Source organism: Brachyhypopomus gauderio, chromosome 19, assembly GCF_052324685.1.
Source record: "Brachyhypopomus gauderio isolate BG-103 chromosome 19, BGAUD_0.2, whole genome shotgun sequence".
Taxonomy (NCBI): Eukaryota; Metazoa; Chordata; class Actinopteri; order Gymnotiformes; family Hypopomidae; genus Brachyhypopomus; species Brachyhypopomus gauderio.
In genome coordinates, this window is record NC_135229.1 from 4,655,582 (window position 1) to 4,676,572 (window position 20,991).

Here is a 20,991-nt window from a genome sequence, read left to right on the forward strand (position 1 = left end):
GTACAAATTTGTGCTTCGCTCGTGCAAATAACGTCAATAATAGTGAATCTAACGTGAAGGCACGCTTATAGAACCAGCTAGTGATTCGGTCAGTGGACGCAGAAAGTGTCTTGACGACCTGAAGCCTTTGTTGTATATGTAGCAGCCAACCAACGTACATTAAATTCACCAATTACAGTGTAGTCAGGAGGATCGGGTAGCAGATAACCATGGATTATCATGGTAGATCCTCTCAATTATTATGAGATAAATAACAACAGTGTCTGCAGTGATACGATATTTTTGGTCTGCATGTTGTTTCCGTTAAGTTCTCTCCCAAAGTAAACCCACCTACCCTACCAAAACCCCCACCCACTAACTCACCCTACCCCAAACCCCCACCCACTAACTCAGCCCCAAACCCCCACCCACTAACTCACCCACCCACTAACCCACCCCACCCCAAACCCCCACCCACTAACTCACCCCACCCCAAACCACCACCCACTAACTCACCCCACCCCAAACCCCCAACAACTAACTCACCCACCCACTAACCCACCCCAAACCCCCACCCACTAACTCACCCCACTCCAAACCCCCACCCACTAACCCACCCCAAACCCCCACCCACTAACTCACCCCACCCCAAACCCCCACTCACTAACCCACGCCCCAAACAAAGAAGAAAGAAAGACTTCTGTCTCATATCTTTCAGTAAACAGGTGAGCTTGAAGGGCTGATGAAGGGGCCCGGAGCTACTGTGCCTGGGGCCCAACATACCCGAGTGCAGGGCCTTATAAAGGCTGCTTGGTAGAGAATTGAGAGGATTATGAGATTTTCTTGCAACCATCATCAGACTTACTAAAAGCAAAAGTCAAGCCCCCAATTTAAGCTGTACATTGAAAGTAGTAAAGAACTGCTGAACTTGTGTAGTCTAAGAAGGTACTTTAGAGCACAATAGAATTCTGAAATTCGGTGTGCGCAAACACATTCATGCACATACACGTACACAGAGTTACGTAATACTCGGGTGAAGTTATAACGTAGCAGAGGAAATCTTCAGTGGCTTAGAATGGGGAAGATACAGACAGAGGAGAGCGAGGGAGAGATCCTGAGAAACGCAATTCAGCAAGTTAATAATCATGTCCCTTAGCACGGGGCAGATTTCGCTGCTCTTAGACGGGAGCTCAAAGTGCATTGGTATCGATCGGGTCTCCATTACTCTACAGCCTTATGGTAAACCAGCCAACAGCGCAGACCAGACACACACAGAGGCTGCGATTCCTTCCAGCGTCTGAGCCTACAGACTTGTGTGAATCGCTAAATTAAAAATGTTCCAATGCGTCAACACGCTCATCCAGATTTTTCTTCCTTGGAGGGTAATGAAATTGCTGTGGTGTAACAACTGAAGTCTGGGAGAAAATAACAAGCTTAAAACCTCTTAGCTAAAACCATCCTGTGTGTATCCTCAAACACCCACATGTGCTCTTTAATAGTTCCTTTGCACTCCACCGGCTCCACCCTACCTTCTCCTCCGAGCCTCCTCCACCCACCGCAGCTGCCCCCTGGGTTCTTACGACGCCAGCGCAGGTCACTCCTAACTCCCATCACGCTCCTCAGACCTCCGTCCTGTTCTCCATCCCCAGTCACTCCCCACTCAACCACCAACGGAAACCGACAGTAGACTGCGTGCATGAAAATCTGTTATGCTGCTGTCTGACCGAGATGCAAACCCCCACGTTGCTGGAGACAATGCAGTAATGGTAAAGGAATAAAAACATTCACCTCCACGATTTCCCAGAACAATGGAAACGACTCAACGGCACCAGCAACATGAAAATCGATGGAATCTTTGCGGAGGTTTTATGAGAGCCTCTTTTTCCTCTCTCTTCAGTCTCAAAACTGAAGGTCTTTGTGCCAAGACCTAACAACTGATCGTTTTCAGTAATCTCTTAGCAATAAGCTATAAAATGTCTCAAAGAAACAAATGGAAGATATGAAATGCTATTGTCTCTGCCCCTCCCCAAATCCATCTCAAGTTGTTGATAGGATCAGTTTATGGGCTCCCCCCACCCACACACACACCCCCGGCCTCCTCCACCCTGATTCTGTAGTTACTCATTTCCACCCACTGACTAAGTCTTCCATATTGTACGATGCCAGATTAGTGGGGTTGTGGGGGGGAAGGGGGGGGGGGGGGGGGGACATGATTAACTCGTGTATGATCAACATGGAAAGACCCCAGACCAATCAGAACCTCAGGCAGGGTTTCCGCTCAGACGCCCGTGTACCATTGGCTGCAAACGCAGACAGGTGGGTAGCTCTTCTCTTTCTTTAAGCTGTGCTGAAATTTAATTTGTCTTAAGGTTTCTCTGATAAAGCAGAAGCCACTACCTCCTCCTCCAAAGAAACCCACACAGTTCTTCTTGTGTGTACACAACTGTACCAGCCTTCCGACTCAAGCTTATTGTAATTATACTTTGTATATAAAAATTACTGGGATACTGCATCCTCCACAGAGTGCTATGAACTATTAGGATATATTACATCATTTCTATCTGCAGGGTAACAGCATGGCCAGACAGTCCTCTGTGCCCTCTCTGGGAACCTAGAGTGAGTCTCTTAGATTAAGGAAGCATTACTATGTCATTGGGAGATTATAATTGAAGAAAGTGAGACAGAAGTACTGGGAGTGGGTGACACACACACACACACACTCGCACAGAGGAAGTTATTTACATGGAGACATGCACTTTGCTCAAAGAGAGTGAAACAAATGCGTAACACAAAGTTACGCCCCATAAACACAGATACACACACAAATAATGAGAGAAAGAGAACTTTGGGCCTATTTTCAGAAAATCATGATGTATAATCCATTATGTCTTCTCATTACCACTTGGCCAACACAAACATTAGTCTGTGTCGTGAAGCCCATGTACAGTTCTGAGAACTGTCCTTATTCAACACCCCGCCTCATTACACTTCTGAGCGCACTCACCTCGAAACGAATGCATTTTGATTAACTGCTGAGTTGAGGTTATTATAAAAATAACCCCAGTGTCCTCTAAAGCAAATGACTACTCCATTTGCTTCCTATTCCAGGTAGCAATTCACAATTATAAAAGTGCCTGAATTTAACCAAGCAGTTTTAAACCCATCAGCCAGTCTCGTATGCCTCTTAGACTATGTCCATAAAACACTCTTTATTAGGACCAAGTGCCCCAGTCTGACCTTGCTCAGTACTTTTAGTCTGAGGAAAGGTAACTATGGTCTCCGGCTCCATATTAATCAATCATATTAATCAATCAAAAGCTAATAAGGGCTTTGTGTCATCCGTGTAATGTCGATCGTTCATGTAAGATCAACCCTGTCCACGCACTGGATCAGCTGTTGTGCAGAAACTGCACGAGTGCTGGTCTTCGTCTTAGATCGCACGAGAGTTTATGGGTGCAGTTGGGAAGCAAAGGATGTGGACAGACGAAATTTCCCCATGCCTGTCTAAAGCATTTAGCGCTTCCTTTAATGTTGGCCTGAAGTCAAGCCTGCATTACAGGGAGCAGCCAGCAGGGGGCCACAGGCCTATCTCCTGCTACGACGACGGTAGTCGAGCGCGCTGTCATCCTACAGAGAAGAAAACACGAAATAAACCTAAAAAAGCCATTTCGAGAGAGACAGAGAGAGAGAGAGAGAGAGAGAGAGAGAGGTGCATTCATTTATATCAGCACATTGTTCATTAAAAGGCTGCTAAGAAGAAAGATAGCCACGAGCCTATATATAGGCTATACTATAATAGGAAACAGATATATAGAGATGGAGAAAGAGAGAGTGTATCAGTAAGTACATTGATATGTATATAGTGAAAAGACTGTAATATAGTACATATACAGTTTGGTATGCACAGCATACGCTGAAAATGAGTCTGTCAGGCACGGACCACATGTATCACATTAATAAACGTCAGCAAAAAGAGGACAAAGACATTTCTCTCTCGCCCAGGAACATGGATGAATTACATAAGAGAGACGCGAATGGGTGAAGTTTTAGCCAAGCATCAAATATTTGTGTCAGAGAAACTCTAAAAGAAACTTCTGAGCTGCTTCATGTTGACGGATGCGAAAGTAAACCTCTAGAATGGCTCTTACACATGACTTTATATAAAAAAAAAACACTTAAGAATGATTTAGCCAAAGCTCTTCTCCCTTCATAATTCGTCACTGCGTGCATCAAAAAAAGAGAAAAAAACGCTAAAACCTCCAGTCTCGTTACGAATTAATGCTCGGAGAATCTTGTGGACATCATTGGTGGTTGTGAGAGGCCTTTTCCTCCGGCTCTGGGGAGACGCTGGGCTGTGGGTGGCGCCCAGACTCCTGCAGACTGCGGGGGAAGCGCCGAGTCGTGACTGCAGACCATGACGCCGACGGGTCGCATCCCGCGTGCGTCTGGACAGGTGTCCCTGTGCGCGTGCCGCCCCCCCCCCCCCCCCCCCCCCCCCCAGCGTTCAGACGATGCCGAACACCTGGGGTGTCTCTGGCGGGCTCGATTACGGCAAAGAGCCGAACCGGAGCTAGTCTCGTTCGCATCATAATAATACAGAAACGTACCGTTTACGTTTACTTGAGGGAGTCCTGATACTGCACACCCGGGACGGCTCTCGTCCCACTGTTAAGATTTGTACATGCAATATCTTGTACTTTACTGCTTGGGCAATGATCTTGGCGAGGCGTTTTCATTTGTACAGCACTTTGCATATTCAGCGGCAGTTCAAAGCGTCGTAAACAAACCAGAAATAAATAAAAGATGCCGTTACATCCCGAGATGTAATCGCCCCAGTGAGGAATAGAAGTAAGAAAACAGAAATATTCTTAAGCTGTATTTAGAAATCACTGCATGTGGGTTACATTCAAGCTGATGGTGGGGTTGGTTCCAGTGTGGCATTGAAACGCGTCTTTAGGCCTACCGTATTTGATTTTAATTCTAGGCTCTACAAGTGAGCCTATGTCCGTAGATCTAAGAGGCCTGCTGAATATATACTCTTTATATATCTGAACAGGATTCTTGGCATAATCCATTCAGTGATTTATATAATAGTAATAGTGCTTTAAAATCAGTTCTGGAACTTAATGGAACTTAACTGTGGAACCTCTAGAAGAGGACTAATGTTCTATTTGTACTGTTAAAACTCTACCAGGCACGTTCTGAAGAAGGTGTAGCTGTTTGGGAAGAGGAGTTAGATCATTACGATAGTCATTTCTGCTGGACATAAATGCATGCACGAGTGTCTCTAGGTCTCATATTCTTAAGGTAATTGAAAGATATGGCTAGAAAAGGTACATTTATTTAAACTGAGTGTATTAGCTGTTTCATCTGATATGCATGTTCTGCAGAACTTTGGAAATTTTGTTATGTTGTAGAATTTGGCTGAAAAGGAACATTGAAACAGAATACAGATTGAATAAAAATGGGCCAAGAACTAATCCCTGGGGGTTTTGCAAGATACATCTATGCTATTCATAACTGAAGACCCCGACAGTAACTTCGGTCTTCCAAATAAAACCCAAACCTTTTGAGGACAGTTGCTGAAAGTCTGCAATCTAGTAATAGGACTGACATTTCAGTATTCAGGCATATGTAATTCAGTCTCAGTACTATGCTGAGATGTGAAACATGATTATAATTTGTAAAAATATCAATTTAGATTAAAAATCACCACTTTCTCACTTATACATATAAATGATTTGATGTGGAGTTTTATAGAATAATCCACAGGTTTCTTTTTCAAGGTTGGTTTAGAAGATGAATGAATGAATTTAATATGCTATTTTATACAAATGCACTATTTTGAAATGAACATCTCTACTACTACATCGAACGTGATATATTTTCCAGTGCTGTGAACTAAGAGCTCAGTGTTAGTTTGTCTCTTTTTACCAACATAATTGCATTTCAGGTCTTCTCTTTTGTCCCTGGTGGGTTTTTCCTGCTAAAGTTTCAGCAACCTCCCAGCCACCGTAGCCACAGACTGATGCTGTATCATCGTAGCGTGACCCCGCGAGAGCGAGACAAGGTCACGTATCATCCCTCACTGTCAGGGCGATTACCCTACATAGTAAATGAATGGTATTTTAAGCTGCATCAGTTTAGTGGATATGCAGATGTGTTGAAGGAATCTGAAGGAGAACTTCTTCTCGATCATATGTGCACATCCACTTAGGTATGATTTCACTCGCATCATTAAGAATATCATGCCAACATCACAAAAATAACCTTATTAGCACAGCATCTTAAATTGCATACGCATAGACTTGGTGGACTGACCCTCAAAAGCAGGATCTGCTGGAATCTGGACCAGCCGCAAAGGGCAGAAGGTAGAGACATGCATGAGACAAGACTTTACTCCAGTGCAGGGTACACACACACACACACACACACACACACACACACACACACACACACACATACACCCACTTATTCAGCTGGGCCAATTTAGAGATGACGCATAATCCATAAAGTGTTCCTAATACTATTTTCTGTAGTTGCTTCAGGTATCTTCTTCATGGTTGAAGAATCCCATTTACACTAACACACACTTCCAAGGATAAAAAAGATTGAATTAATTTTAAGGTTTCTTTTAGTTACTAGGTTATTTAAGTCTATATTTGAAGATTGTAAGAAGAGTAATTTAAATAAATGTGCCTTGTAATTGCTAGCAACTCTCATAGCTCAGGACGATCATATCTGATAATAAAGTGTCTAGAATTTTACCAACAGTTTCATTATTTGTCTGTTTCATCTTTGGTGTGTTTCTGTAGTCAAATTCATATTTGCTTGGAGTGTGTGTAAATTAGAGCATAAAGGTATAATAAACTGGTTTTGTTTGTGATTAAAAATAGGCACAAAATAATTGTATGATATGATCCTCAATAGAAGTAATAAAATAAACAATAAATAATAAAAACAAGATATAATAATATAACACACAGGATGTTTTTGCACTGAAACAGTACCATTTAGTTTGATTACTGTTAACATGTGGAATCAGTCACAGTCAGTTGCATTTAGCCTGGAAACTATTTAAGAATAAATTCACAAGCACCTTTAACTCTGCTCTGTAAACCTTTTGAATTGAACCCAAGTTCCTTTTTTCCCATTTGTCTTCCATTTTGAGTAAGCAGTCTGCATAATGCTTGCCTTTGATTGGATTACTAGTGCTACACCTGCATGAATTAGGGCATGTTTTATGCAAATATTAAATATATGAGGCCAATTAAAGACATGCTCTTTGCAAATTATATGTAAATGAGGCACGAGTATGCCAGACATTGTTATTCATGCAGCTGAATCTGAGTCATCAATTGTGCTCAGCGTCGCGTGACCTTTACATGAATCAGACCTGAGTCAGACATTTCCATGAATCAGACTTGGACTACTTCATACATTATTCCGGGTGGTCGAATCTGCACTCATTTGTGTGCAACGTTAATGAATAAGCACAATTATGTTGAGTTTACTCTGAACCCCAGCCGCACTAATCGCTAACACTCAGTGCACCTCTTTCAGATCCTCTGCCCGTCAGACGTCCGGCTACATGTCACCGCAGGCAGCGGGACAAACTATTGAGAGCTGGAGGTGAGATTCTGTATCCGAAACACCATCGCCTGATCGAACGGCCACCCAGTCGCCGATCTGTCGTCCTTCCGGAATTACCCATGAATAACGAGAGGTCTGACGCTTCTTACAGCTGTCGCACGCTGCAGGAGAGGTGATATGGACACAAGTTGGACTGGAATCACCCCTAGGTGGAAGAGGAGACAGTGACAGACTGTGACGGAGACACAGGTCCTCCCTAAAGAACAGGGTGGTGTGATGGAGACTGTCACTCCAGTAAAGTGGGTGCTCTGGATGCTCTGGGTGCTCTGGTGGTCAGAACACGTTGTCATCGCCTGGATTTGGTACTGCAATTGGTACTGGTTTGGTACTGGGTTTGGTACTGGGTTTGCTACTAATGTTGTCAGAAGTGGAGTGGTACCGTGAGGGCATTGGGGATGCTTCCCATGGTCAAAGGGAAAAACCCCCTGGTGTGGAGCATGGGTGTGACCCTGGGGCATGTGGGTGTGACCCTGGGGCATGTGGGTGTGACCCTGGGGCATATGGGTGTGACCCTGGGGCATATGGGTGTGACCCTGGATGAAACGGTGGATGCATGAGCAGCACGTGGTGAAGTACAGAGGTGTGACATGAGCGTGATGGAGCGGTTGGTGCTGACTCTGGACGTCCTGTAGCTCCGGACGGTGACACGAGCGCGGGAAGACTTGGGGTCGAAACCAGCCGTTCTTGCAATAAAAAAGTGGAAATTTTACCCCCTTGACTTCAAGCACTGAATTTGAATACAAATTGAATAGCACTGAATGCAAACCTCAAAATGATGACTTATTATTTCGGATCAACTGACTGTCAATTCCCATAATCACTTTGGATTTGTCTCTGTTCCCTACTGTTTTGACCCCGACGTTTCCTTTCTTGGTTGTCATTCTAACCTTGTCATTTCTAAGCCAGATCTGGGGTAGGCAGCCAGCACTATAGAACTGATACAAAAACCAAGAAGTTTTTAGAGAGAAGGCACTGAAGAAGTCAGCTGGCCTAAAAATCTCTCAGAATATTTTGAGGAAAGATGAAAAGCGATGTAGAGACTGCATGCCATTCATATCAACTTACATTATTCAGAATCTGTTTTTTTTTTGTAACTCTGGAGCATGTTGTGACCATCACGCTAAAACTTTAAATGAAATATTCTGTATTTCTTCTTTTAAACGCACGAAACTGCAATGCAGCCCAAAGATCAAGAGGACGGCAGCGACTATAATCGATGCAATTTCCTTTGAAGTGAGGTGTATCCAGTGTTTGAATATTTCATAAATGACTGAGCTGCATTGCTGAAACTGTAAAGTCTTGCCCACGAGGGCCCGAGCGGCCTGTGGCTGCGTCTCGTCGGGAGGCCGACTTCGTTTTCGCGGTGACTCCCCTCTGCCTGCGAGCGTCAGCGCCAGGCACACCGCTCCTGGGACCTCGGCTGGTGGAGGCCGTCCTTTCACATCTCCGAACTGTCCAACCTGCTGTTGACTTATTGCTAAAGCCGTGATGTTGCCGCTGCTTGTGTAGCAGCATGGCTTTTCATGACTGACCCCAATGAAGGAGGTCTACAGACCTGCAGAGTTCCGACCCAAATCTAACCTCCCTGGTCTCAATGTCCAGGCTGCATCCGAATACTAGACCCAGGTCTGGTGGAGTTGGTAGATCTTCGGATATTGAAACTGAACGCAGCTGAATTAAAGGCTTTGATAGACCAATAGGATCTTTCCATTTGTAAGGACGCTCCTATTAATGCTAACATGGCTAAAAATAAATGAAAACCAGTTGCTCCAAGCTAGCGTAGTCTCATTTGCATAATCTCCTTTACATAATGCTAACTGGCTCCTGCAAGCTCTTGCTCACCAATTAGCATCGTTATTGTTTTTGGATGAAGTGCAGCTTTTGAAGTGTCGAGGAGTCGTGACTTATAAACCCGAGGAGTTTGCACTACATCACTCTAACCCAACTGGACATAATGGACAAGAGCGCTGGCACACAGCCATGTCTGCTCTTCGGCTTTCCAGGAATCCAATTCTGGTTTCCCATCACGAGAGAGAGAGCTTTCTCTGGACTCTCTTTATCATTAATCAATGTGAAATTTCATTTTCTGGCACCTTTGCATTATCTGACAGGCAGCAAAGTCTGGCAAATCCCATTTTTCTTCTCATTACACCAGTAGCTGATCTCAATATCTGGTCCTCCTCTGAAGGAGCTCTGAGACAGCCCATGAAATCAATGCTCACAGCTCTCTGAGCTCTCCACGCCGGAATAAGAGCCCGTCTCCCGGCACGAGCTTCCTCCAGCCCTCGCCTAAGTGAAAACACATCGACCATAAAGGCACGCCAGGCAGGAATTGAAGAGAGTTGACGATACCGACACTTTCACGCCGAGCGTCATAAAGACTTCAGCCAGTTCTGCGTGTAAAACCGGCACTTTGGGGGGGTGGGGGGGGATTTTACATGAACAAGGCCGCATTCGTTCTGCGCTGTCCTCGCCTTCCGGCACAAAGATAAAAAGTTCCAGAAGGTATTTGAAAGTCACATCATTTCCAGGGCGCCCGTGTCCAGATAACGTGACAATGCTGTGACCTTTCCAACCAAAAACACAAAAACACGATAATCATCTCTACTACCCCACCCCACCAAAATCACAAACAGACACTTCAGAAATGCAATTTTCTCGTCTTTTCCTGCTCATGCGCTTCCTTTGTTTGAATCTACTCTTTTCATATAAACCTCTTTCATTACATCAAACCCAAACAAGTTTAATCACGGACTCGTAATTAAGCCTCAAGCTGAGTCAACACGGGTTATTGGGTTTATATTATAAGATGTCAATTGTAGTCCGAGGATCAACAGCCACATCTTGTATTAATGAGCTCAGAGAGCTGCTGAATGAGCCTGAGCTTCCACTTTGTTCTCCTTCATCACGCTGTGTCTGCTTGTGCCCGGCATCGTGGACAGATTGAGGGAGGAGGATCTGAATAGGGACCCAGACGCTCAGAGGTTTGATGCTGGAGAGGCAGGCTGGCTTTGGAGGCGGAGGAGGAGGAGGAGGTGGGGGGTGTGGTTCTCTCTCTCTTTCTCTCTACTTTCTCTCCCTCTCTCCTCTCTGTATCTCCTGCTGAGGGTCTGGCAGGGAAAGTAACCGAAGGCTTAGTGTCTGCTGCCTTTGTTAACGTCTAGAGTGAAGCGGTAACAGGAGATGACTGTGGCGGAGGAGATGTTTACTTATTCATTTAACTGTTTGCCTTTTCATTCACGCATGGGCTCCATGTACGCATGTAATGTTCGGACATGCCTAATTGGGCAAGCACACATATGAATGAATGCATGCATTAAAGCATGTATTTACACACACACACACACACACACACACACACACACACACACACACACACATATATATATATATATACTGTATATACTTATGTGTATGTATTTATGTCGATGTGTCCATCAGTTTGCATCTTCAATATTCTGCTCATTCTCTGTGTATTACGACGCTGAACAATATAGAGTGCAGTGTTCACTTTCCTAAATGTCACACCATGTTTCTGAGCGAGCCCCTAGGAGTGTGAAACGAAACAAGCGATAAACTACCACTCTAGCCTTTCAGGCATGGCTTGGGTGCGAGGGTGAAAAAATATACTTGCTTGTGCTTTTTTTTTCTAAACACGTTAGGCAGGTGTTTTTTTTTTGCTGTTCCTCCGCTCCAAGGCCTTTGTGTCTAGGCTCTGACAAGGGGGGAGGGGAGGGGGGCGGGGAGGGGGCGGGGTACTCGGAGAATGGGGGAGGGGCGAGGTGGCAGAGGGGCCGGCACGTGATTGGACAAGCCGGGGCGGCAGGTGCCTCGCATTTCAACGAGCTTTCCTCATTAGCATCACAAAACACAGAAGCGGTAATCTCGACGCCGAGTTGCTGTTAATGGGGTGGCTTGATCCTATTAATCCAGTGCCCAGTCCTCCTAGTTGAGAAAAAATTATGTCATAAATGGTTTGCATTCAATTTGCCGGCACGTCCAACTTTCTTTGCCGGATGTGGAAATACCCTTTGCTACTTTTGTATGCACATTATCTGTTACTAATTGTGGCATCTCATTGGTGAGCTTGACTCTGACCTCTGCTGTTTGAGGTAATTCCCTCAGCTGCCTGTAATGTAGGTCTTACAGCTATTTATCGTCTATTTACGCCCCAGACCGAAGAGCTTTATTTAGCCGGGCTGACAGTATTTCTCCCAGTTTAATCTGTGGGGTTTCACAACACGCAAGTCGATCACACTAATAAGATCAATTTTGCCAGCTTTAATTGCCGTTGGGAGTAAAACGACAGATAAGAAACAGTCATACAGTTTTCATTAGGTTTGGATGAATACTTAATTGGAAACTCTAAGAGCTATGGTAGGCCGAACCCATTTCACAACCAGAGCATCTTCGAAAGGGAAGCAGTTTAAGGGTTTGACTCTCCTTGCTGTTGCCTCCCGCGTTGCAGTATTTTCTGTGCAGTATCTGTGCCATGCGCCTCCAAGTCTTTGTTCACTACAGCGGGAGACGTTCACTAATGCACCGAAATGTGGCATGCAGGATCAGACTCACGTAGGTTCTGTGATTGAACAGTACCGTGAACATCCTTTCATAAGGTCTCCTGAAATCACTCAGCACACTGCTGCCGGAGTTTTATGTTTTTGAGTTCCACGTCACAGCCAGTCTGAAGTTAAAAGTGCTAGTAATATAAAATAGTCCATTAGAAACAGAAACTAGAGGTGCGGTAGTTATATAAGACTTTGAACTACTTTAGATTAAAATAGGTATCACCGCAGGTGCAGGCCCTTTTGAAAGTACATGAACTATGAACAGCAGGCTTGGTAGAATCAAAACACTTTTTTTTTTTTTAAACTCTTTTTTTTCTATTGTTAATTGAAATCCGACCTTCACTGTGCCATTTGAAATCTATATTGAAATCGTAATGACTTCAGCTTAATTTATTCAGTCTTAATTGGTCTCCTGAATTTAAAGAGAGGCCGACTGCAGTTCTTGCAAGCAAGTAACTTCACACTCAATTAGAGTCATTGTCAGGATCCCAGATATTCGGTCGGGAGTATGTCAGCCTGCCTTCGTCAGTTAGTCAGTTCGTCAGTTCTCTCCTTCCTTCATGTATCCCTCGTGAAAATGATTTATTAAAGTTTCCTCGCGCGTGGCCGGAGTGGACTTGGTAGCACAGCTGCTTGTTATATTATTATTTTTGACCCATTGCTTCAGACGATTTTCTTAAAAATTAGGTTTGATTAGAGAGTGCCGCCTCATAACCATGGATGCGTCGGCATAAGTGTACTGATATTAAACTGATATTTCAAAATCGCAGACAAGCTTACGAAGCAACCGTCTCACACTCTGTCTAGGTTATAAAAACTCCTCATAGTAAAAACGACTGGAAGGGAAGTAAAAACGACTGGAAGGGAGTGGATTTGTCTTCGAATATTGTAATACGCGCACTGCAAACGCGTTAGGGCTTTCGGCGTCTTTATGGCTCTCCGGGGTCAGTACAGCTGGGTTATTTATTACAAGCAATTGCAAAGAATCAGCTTGAAAAACAAACATTCAGTAAACAAGATGAATTAAAGAATATCGACTATCCACGCGAGTGAATATGTAGGCTGGTGGCCACTCGCTGACGCAGAATAACGTCCTGCAATGTCCCGTCACGGGCAATGGGGCTTCAAGGGAGGAACTGTAATATCTTTTATTGCATTAGTACTCACGAGATGCTGAACGTGCCGCACTGTTGTCCGGATAGATGTTGAGTATCCAGAGCAATAGCGGCAACTCCGGTCCGGGTAGCCGACGCATCTTCACTTTTATTCCAATGTAAACAAAGGAAACTGTGCCGTTTTTTCCTACTGTGAGGGCGTAAGTGCCCCCCTCCCTTCTAGGAGGGAACCCACAAGACCGTACGCTTTTTCTGAGCAATACTGGGGATGCTGCCGAGCGAAGGCGCTCCAGACGCGCAATACAGCCGGTTCTCTTATATCACCCAGCAACAACAGGCCCAGGACGACGATAGAAGCCGCATTGTGTCTCAGAGCTTGTCTTGGCGAGGCATCGTTTCTCTGGGCTTCTGTCCGTTCGCTCGATTTGCATTGTTACTCTGCGAATAGCCGACTTCGAGGGCCTTCGGGATGGTTGCTGTCCAGGTGCTGAAGTTAATGAGGTCCTGATTTCCCCCCGCTGTTTCATAAATTGGTACAGCCCACCTAACACACATGGGGCACACGAGTCGGAGAAAATTACAAAGGAGGGGTGGGTTTCTCTCTTAAGGTGGCTTGAACCGAGACAAGCAACAGCAGAGGACGTGTGCGTTTCTTTCTGCGCTGCCTTTGTCTTCAGAGACGAAACCTTTGCGAGATGTTTTAAATAACGAAGAATAACGATGATGACGAAACACTGAACGAAATTTTGTTTAATCGCATTACACGAACAACACAGACACAACAGTAACACATATAGAGTATATATATTATACTTAAATACTTAATTTAATGCTGTATGCTTAATGTAAAATTACTGAAACACAATAAGCACATATAAGCCTTGTCTCGAGACGTCTTGTACATTTTCCTCGTGGTTGGCATTTTCCGGCGAGAGGAAAGCTTTTTTCCCGCGAGGACTGAGTAATGTCTGCCTAGACGCTTTCAAGCATGTAGTCTAAGAGCATTAAGTACGACTCGAGAAGATTTTATGTGTGCTGTAGTCTGTCTTAAGCTGTCCAGACAACACGCTCTATTATATTGGGAAACAGATCGATTATTTCTGTGAGGATCGTTAATATATGAATGACCACTGGAAGGGGATCACATTTAAAGAAACCGTATGTTATTTTACCACTAGTAAGTAGCAAACAACATTTATGAAAGTGATTATTATTTTCTTTTTTTCTATTAAACGCAGTTTGCATGTTCCGTAGAGCACATCTCTCACGTGCTTAAAGATTCAGTAGAGAATCTCTAAAATATCCAGGTCACTATATGGTAGGTTTAATGGTTTTATCATAATGCGAAGACGAATCATGGAGAAAATGACTTATTGCTCCCGAGGAGCCGAAACGTGTGCTTTTTAGTAACGCCCAGAAGAGGGAGCTGTTTGACAGTCATAAATTGCTTCCCTTGGGACTTTTACTTTCTCATCTTATGGTTAGAAACTTTTCATCTAGGCAGGCCCAGTTTATCAAGTATAAAAAGGTAATCAGAATCAAGATGACAGGTCACAATGATGACAGAGCACACTGTCAGGCAAAGGAGGTTCATGCGGAATATCCATGGGCATCTAAACGTGATCACAAAGCTTTGACGTTATTGTGCACCTTCACCGCGTAACAGGATGAGTGATTTGATCCTTGTGGATAGGCCCATCTTTGCTGTGATTATGAAGGAGAGAGAGAAACAGATGGGGCGGGGGGGGGGGGTGTCTAGACGTGTGTTCTCTTGGACCCGAGCCTGAGAACAGTAAAGCCGGCTTTCTAAATACTGATATCCAGTTCTCTGCCCTGTTAAGCCCATTTTTCCCAGTAGTGGAAGTCAGCGGTTCCGAGCCTTTGCTCACAGCCCCGGGGGGCCGGGCAGCGATGGCGAATCTCCTCACTGGTGTTGTCATGCAGGTCCACCCTGATTCCTCCTCAGCAGAAGTAGGCCCGCTGAGATGAGACCCTGTGGGCCTGAACCAAGAATGTTATCTAAAAAAAGAGAGAGACACCTCAATCTGCGTCGCAGAAGCCGGATTCGTTTTGTGGGAATTAATGCAAGTTTGATAGGCTCCTCTCTGACAATCAGCCTGGCTCATTGTAAAGGGACATCATCCGACATCATCGAACTGCTTTGCCAAGGAGTCTGGGGCTCTTATACTCATCTCCCACAGTTCTTTCTAACCACGTCATGCGGAACAGCCGTAACATGACCCTTAATGGCCGCAACGCTCGAACTGGCCGATGCGGTAATGTCCCTGTGCCGCCCCCCCCCCCCCCCCCCCCCCCCCCCCCCCCCCCAATATCACCACGTGGGACCACGTCGGTCATGGCTTGCTGCCTATATTTCACTGACATCATCTTTTGATCATCACTGTAAGCGAAGAATGAAAAGGACGACGGGAGGGTGTAATGGAATCTCACGTTTTAAATCTTCTCACGTGGAGAAAAACTCCAGAGGCGTGTATGAAGTTACAAATTGGATTGTGGTATATTAATAAAAAAGGGCTTCCTCAGTTATCAAAGAAAAACTGGAAAGGTTCCAAGGGATGTTAAATGCAAATCTTTCATTTATATGACCAGGACAGAAAAACAAGCCAAGGACGTTCAGATACAAATTTAGAAAAATGTAATGTCCTTCTTGTAACAGCCTGATAAACAGCAACATTCAACAAAGTCATGGTTAAAGAAAAAAAAAAACAAAAACACAAGTCTCTTAGTCAGAAGGGGTGACATCACATGACTTTACCCCAGGCGTTATATCATGATCCTACAGGACCCACACTGCCTGCCAGCAATGGTTTAAGAAACAAAATGAGTGATCAGAAGAGTGATCCGAGGGTGTCCGAGTGTGGTGATCTTCGAGAAACAGATGACAAGACAAGGGAAGTCAGGCTGTGCTGAGAAAATGGCTGCTGGCCAATGCATATCAGCATCACACCAGACTCAGTATTAAATTTATCTGGGTCAATATATAGCAGAAGGAGCCAATGAAAATAAAGACTCCTGATTGGGTGGTACTGATTCAGTGAGAATCCAGAAAATCCAGAAAATCCGGTAAAGATAAAAGACATTTCAAGTGCTCGCTAAAAGTTCACGAAGGTCTTGGGTTTAAAGTGTCTGTTTTGGCACAAGCATTTCTTATAAAGTAAAAAAAGAAGCAAGAAGAGGCAAATTTGTTTGTATTTCTCTAAATATTTCTGTGTATTTCTTTCTTGGAGGAAACAGACTCCATCCATGTTCTCAATTCTGCCTGTTACTGGGAATTTTAAAATGAGTCAAAGTTGAGATTGACTGCAACACCCATTGGTGTTATTTATCTAAACAACCTGTCACAGTTCATTCCAGACATTGCATTGGCAATTAAACAGCATGTTAATTAGGGACTAAATTACACATTATGTAATTAATTAGGGATCGGGACTAAACGACACATCATGCTTTGATAAGGCATCCAAGAATTGAATCGTGACTATGCAAATGATGTTGGAAATGTTTCTTTTCCGTCTTCTTCCTCCACCACCTCCTTCCTCCTCCTCCTTTTAATGATTAGAAAGTATTTCAAACCAGGAACAAACAGAACCATCAGCGCAAAACGAGGTCTGTAAAGAGAGAAGAGGCGTGTGGTGGGAAGCCTGGACTCTGCTTGCATGACGAGTTTTCTGCCTCCGCCCGCCACGGCTTCTATACACAACGGAGAGGAGAGAAGTTCCACAAGGCATGCAGGTGGCTCGCGAGGAAATATCACAGAGGATGCAAACGTGCAGAATACCATGAACAAAGGAGTCAGGCCACTGAACTGAATAGCCTGTGGCATATTCTGTACACACATGCACACACAAACACACACCCTGTACAAGCACAACCCCCCCCCCCCCCCCACACACACACACACACACGAGCATGCACTGTAACACGTATCCCCCTGCATACACACACACACACACACACACACACACACCAAGCATTTGGCACATTCTATATAAACCTGCCCAATCCTACTTAGGGCTTTGAGATCCTGCCTCCTTCCATTACCTTCTGTGTCACTATGGAGACCAGCACAATGGCCTCCACCTGACGTCGCATTCCCCGGGGCAGATTCATAGGGCCGATGAAAACTCCCCAAGACCACCAGATGTCTGATAGGGCCACAGGACTTTACAGCCACTGTCAAATTTTGGCGGCTCAGCGAAAATTTACAGCGAAGTGATGGTGATTACAGTCGCCACCGGTGGACCGCGGCACGCTGCTCTTGTATACTGTTTGAAATCTAGTTGCTCAGAACCAACGCACCAATCAGTGGTGTGAAGGCTGCCTGTGCTGTGAAAGGTGCCCCGCCCACACGACCTTATCAGTCACACATGATGCTACCTTGGCTAACAGTGGCTTAAAGTTAGAATTATACAGTTAGCAAAATCTTGCTGGTGTAATTCTAAGTAGCACTTATAAGCTTTCATGCTTAATACTGTAAAAACATTAGATAATTTGCATATTTAGCAGAAGTATCAATTGAATCCACATCTGGACAACAGCAGCACATTAAGTGAATTAAGTGAATGTAGTGTCCTTTGCTAAATCAAATAAATGTAATATATAAAACTGTAAAACTAGAACAACTAAAATAAACACAAAACAGCCTTGCATGTTTCAGCATTACTAGCCTTAAAATAAAGTGCACTGAACTGAAAATTTATTTTACTGACTTTCAGTTACATATGGCCTCTGTTACATACTTTATCAGTTAACTTTATGGAGGCCTATCAGAAAATAGCTTTTTCTAAAAGTAAAACAGTGTACAGTAAAAGCATGGCACTTATTTAATTTGCCTTTAAGAATCTTTTATGGGGAAGTTTCTGGGAAATTACAATTTTTTGCAGACCCAATTTCTGAAACTATGGCTATTTTCTTAACACACAGCAGCCAATGCTACACACACAACAGGAAAAACATCTCACACTTTTGGACCACTTTTTGTGTCTTAGCAGCTGGAAAAAACTGTAATGTCTATTCTTCATATGGGCGTGCGCACATACACACACACACACACACACACACACACACACATTTTTTGCCTCTTAGATATATCGCCTTTCGCTTCCACTGTAAGGCAAATAATTGTGACCTAGACAAAGGGCTTGTGGTGTGGTCCTGTGAGATCTCTGGAGGTCAGTCAACACATATATCACGACATTTAAACCCACCGTTGGGTAACAGGGCCCGGTTTTACAAAACAGGTTCACGAATCCATCTTACAAATGTGTTAGCGTGCACTGGCGTAGAACAGAGCAGCTGCCTTCCTGTCAGGCGTGCACCAAAAATAACGGCATCTGCGCTTTACTGCTGAAGACGTGCTGACGAACTCACCTCAGCTTGTCCTGTGCACATTGGGGGGGGGGGGGGGGGGGGTGCGCAGGCATGGCAGATTCACTCTTCAGTTTAAATCGCAGGTTGCTTCATAGGAAAAGACAGAAGACGAGGCCGGACTGGTCTTCACACGCCCCGTCCTGCACACCGAGCACCAGCCGCGGCTCTCCGGCAGAATACCCAGAGTGGTGCAAACGAAGCTGTCCGAATCATTTGTCTGTGCCTGTTTCAACATTTCTAAACAGTCTGGGGAACTGTGCACCCCTTTCACACTGAGTAATTATAGTGAGGTGTAACAATAATGAGTTTGTGCAGTATAACGGGGACACTGCAGTGACTGCAGGCTGGTTTGTGAGGCTGTGCTGATCTTGTGGGGACTGTGTAACAATTATGCGGTTTTGACACAACGGTACAAATGGGACTCAGCACTAATAATAATTGCAGGACAATAATTGCAGCAGCTGTAAGACTATACAGTAGTTACTATAATTGTATGTCTGCAAAAATTACAGAACTGTGCAGCGTTTGCAAATTGTGGGACTGTACTAATTACAGAACTGTGATTGAACGATAACAGGATTATGCACACAGCTTTTTAAAAAAGGTTGTGAGTCTTCGAACCATTGTCATGTGATGACTCTGGTTTATGTGATGCACATTTGTGAATGTGTGAATATTTTCTGTATTGAGTTCAAGAACAAAATTCCCTGTGGGGACATAATGTATATAACATATTATAGATATTATGAGGCAGATTAAAAGGTTGTATTCTTTTTCTGTTTGCAATTACAATGTAAGAAAATTCCAATAAAGGAACTAGTGTGTGTTTTGTTTCGGTCCCTCCTTAGGACACATTGTGGTTGAGTGGTCATGGTAACCATGGTATCCTGGCAGCCTCCTCTGAATCATGGGAGATGGAAAAAACAAAATGTCTTTTCAGTGGTTAATATCCTGGAGTCAAAGACAACAGCAGATCAACAACATGTACTTGCTGCTTTAAATGGATATTATTTCTAATGTACTGTGCGTTCTATTATTCTGCTGATAAAATAACTTTACAATCATGAAAGTTTTGGAATTTGTATGAGAGAAAGTCTTGGAAAAGACTGATGCTAATGATAATGGAGGATAACAGTCATGGGCCGTGTGCTGTTCCATCTCTCCTCCACCCTTCTCCACACTTCTGCTCTGCTGAGCTAGTTGTAGCCTGCGGCAGCTCAGCAAAGAGGGATTAAATTAGGAGAACAGGCATTTGATAGGAAATCTGGTCTTAGAGCAGAGACAGAACCACTGTGGGAACTCACATGTCAACACAAGTTACTTCTATCTATTGAAATGTTCCCCCGACTCCTGATTGAACGACCCCAGGGCTGGGAAAAGGACAAGATGCTTTTGTGATCATCAGAAATAAGACCCAGAGAGTGAGACTTAGTGAAAGCGTACTTTGCATTCTCTGGTATAACCTTAAATGTGCGTCACATGGTGTTGTTTGAATTATGCTCCGATACTGCATGAAAATGCAGAAGAGGCAGAAGAACCTGTGTTTCCATGTGGGTTCTTCCAGTGAGAACCTCCTACCACAGGTGAAGTAATGAAGAACTGGAGAATAGTGACCAAGCCTCCAACCGCTCCGACCTGATTTATGTCTATCAGCACTGTGAGCAGATGTTAAAGACACAGGGATCGAAGGCACAGCCAGGACACTGTAGTTCAACGCTGTGCAAGATCTGTGCATAAATGAAGGACCTCCAGCCAGAACCGAGAGTAATAGTGAGGGTGACATGCGTCTGCAACCCCCACCAGATCGACTCTAATACTGTTTGCCTGCTAGCAGATGAAGAATCCGAGCTGACCCACTTCTCTGAAGTCATCAGGTCATAAACAGAAGATGCATGTCTGTAGGTGATGTTGTTGACTCTGACTTTGCCACAGTGTCAATTTTCTGCTGTGGACCTCTGACAGTTGACAAATCTAACCAGACGAGAGAAGATTCGTGTCCTATCACTGACAATAGGAGCATCCGAGTTCCAGAAGCACAGTGCTGTCACGGTTTAACTGCCACACACCCCTACTCTCTCTCTCTCTCTCTCTCTCTCTCTCTCTCTCTCTCAACAATCCGATACATTCTTCCCTGCTAGTTTTTGATAGCAGTGTTTTTATTTGCCTTCACGTTCCAACTTTGCGAAGCACACGCTTCCTTCCTGCGTGATGTGGTGCCGTTTGCTGCGCTCGTCTTGGGCATTAATCATCCTGTCGGGCCTCGTCAGCATGGAGAGGTGTAGAAC

General features: G+C 44.3%; 1 protein-coding gene across 2 annotated transcripts in view; it reads right to left on the minus strand.

Moving 5' to 3' along the window:
- cntnap2b (contactin associated protein 2b) overlaps positions 1-13,968 on the minus strand; it is a 36,927-nt gene extending 22,959 nt beyond the window's left edge. For both annotated transcript variants that reach the window (XR_013122355.1, XM_076981646.1), the window contains exon 1: positions 13,368-13,968. Coding sequence is in view for 1 of the 2 variants with exons in the window: in XM_076981646.1 (XP_076837761.1) it covers positions 13,368-13,455 (88 nt within the window). In the remaining variant the exon portion in view is untranslated. The remainder of the gene's footprint in view (positions 1-13,367) is intronic.
- Positions 13,969-20,991: the final 7,023 nt, after the last annotated feature.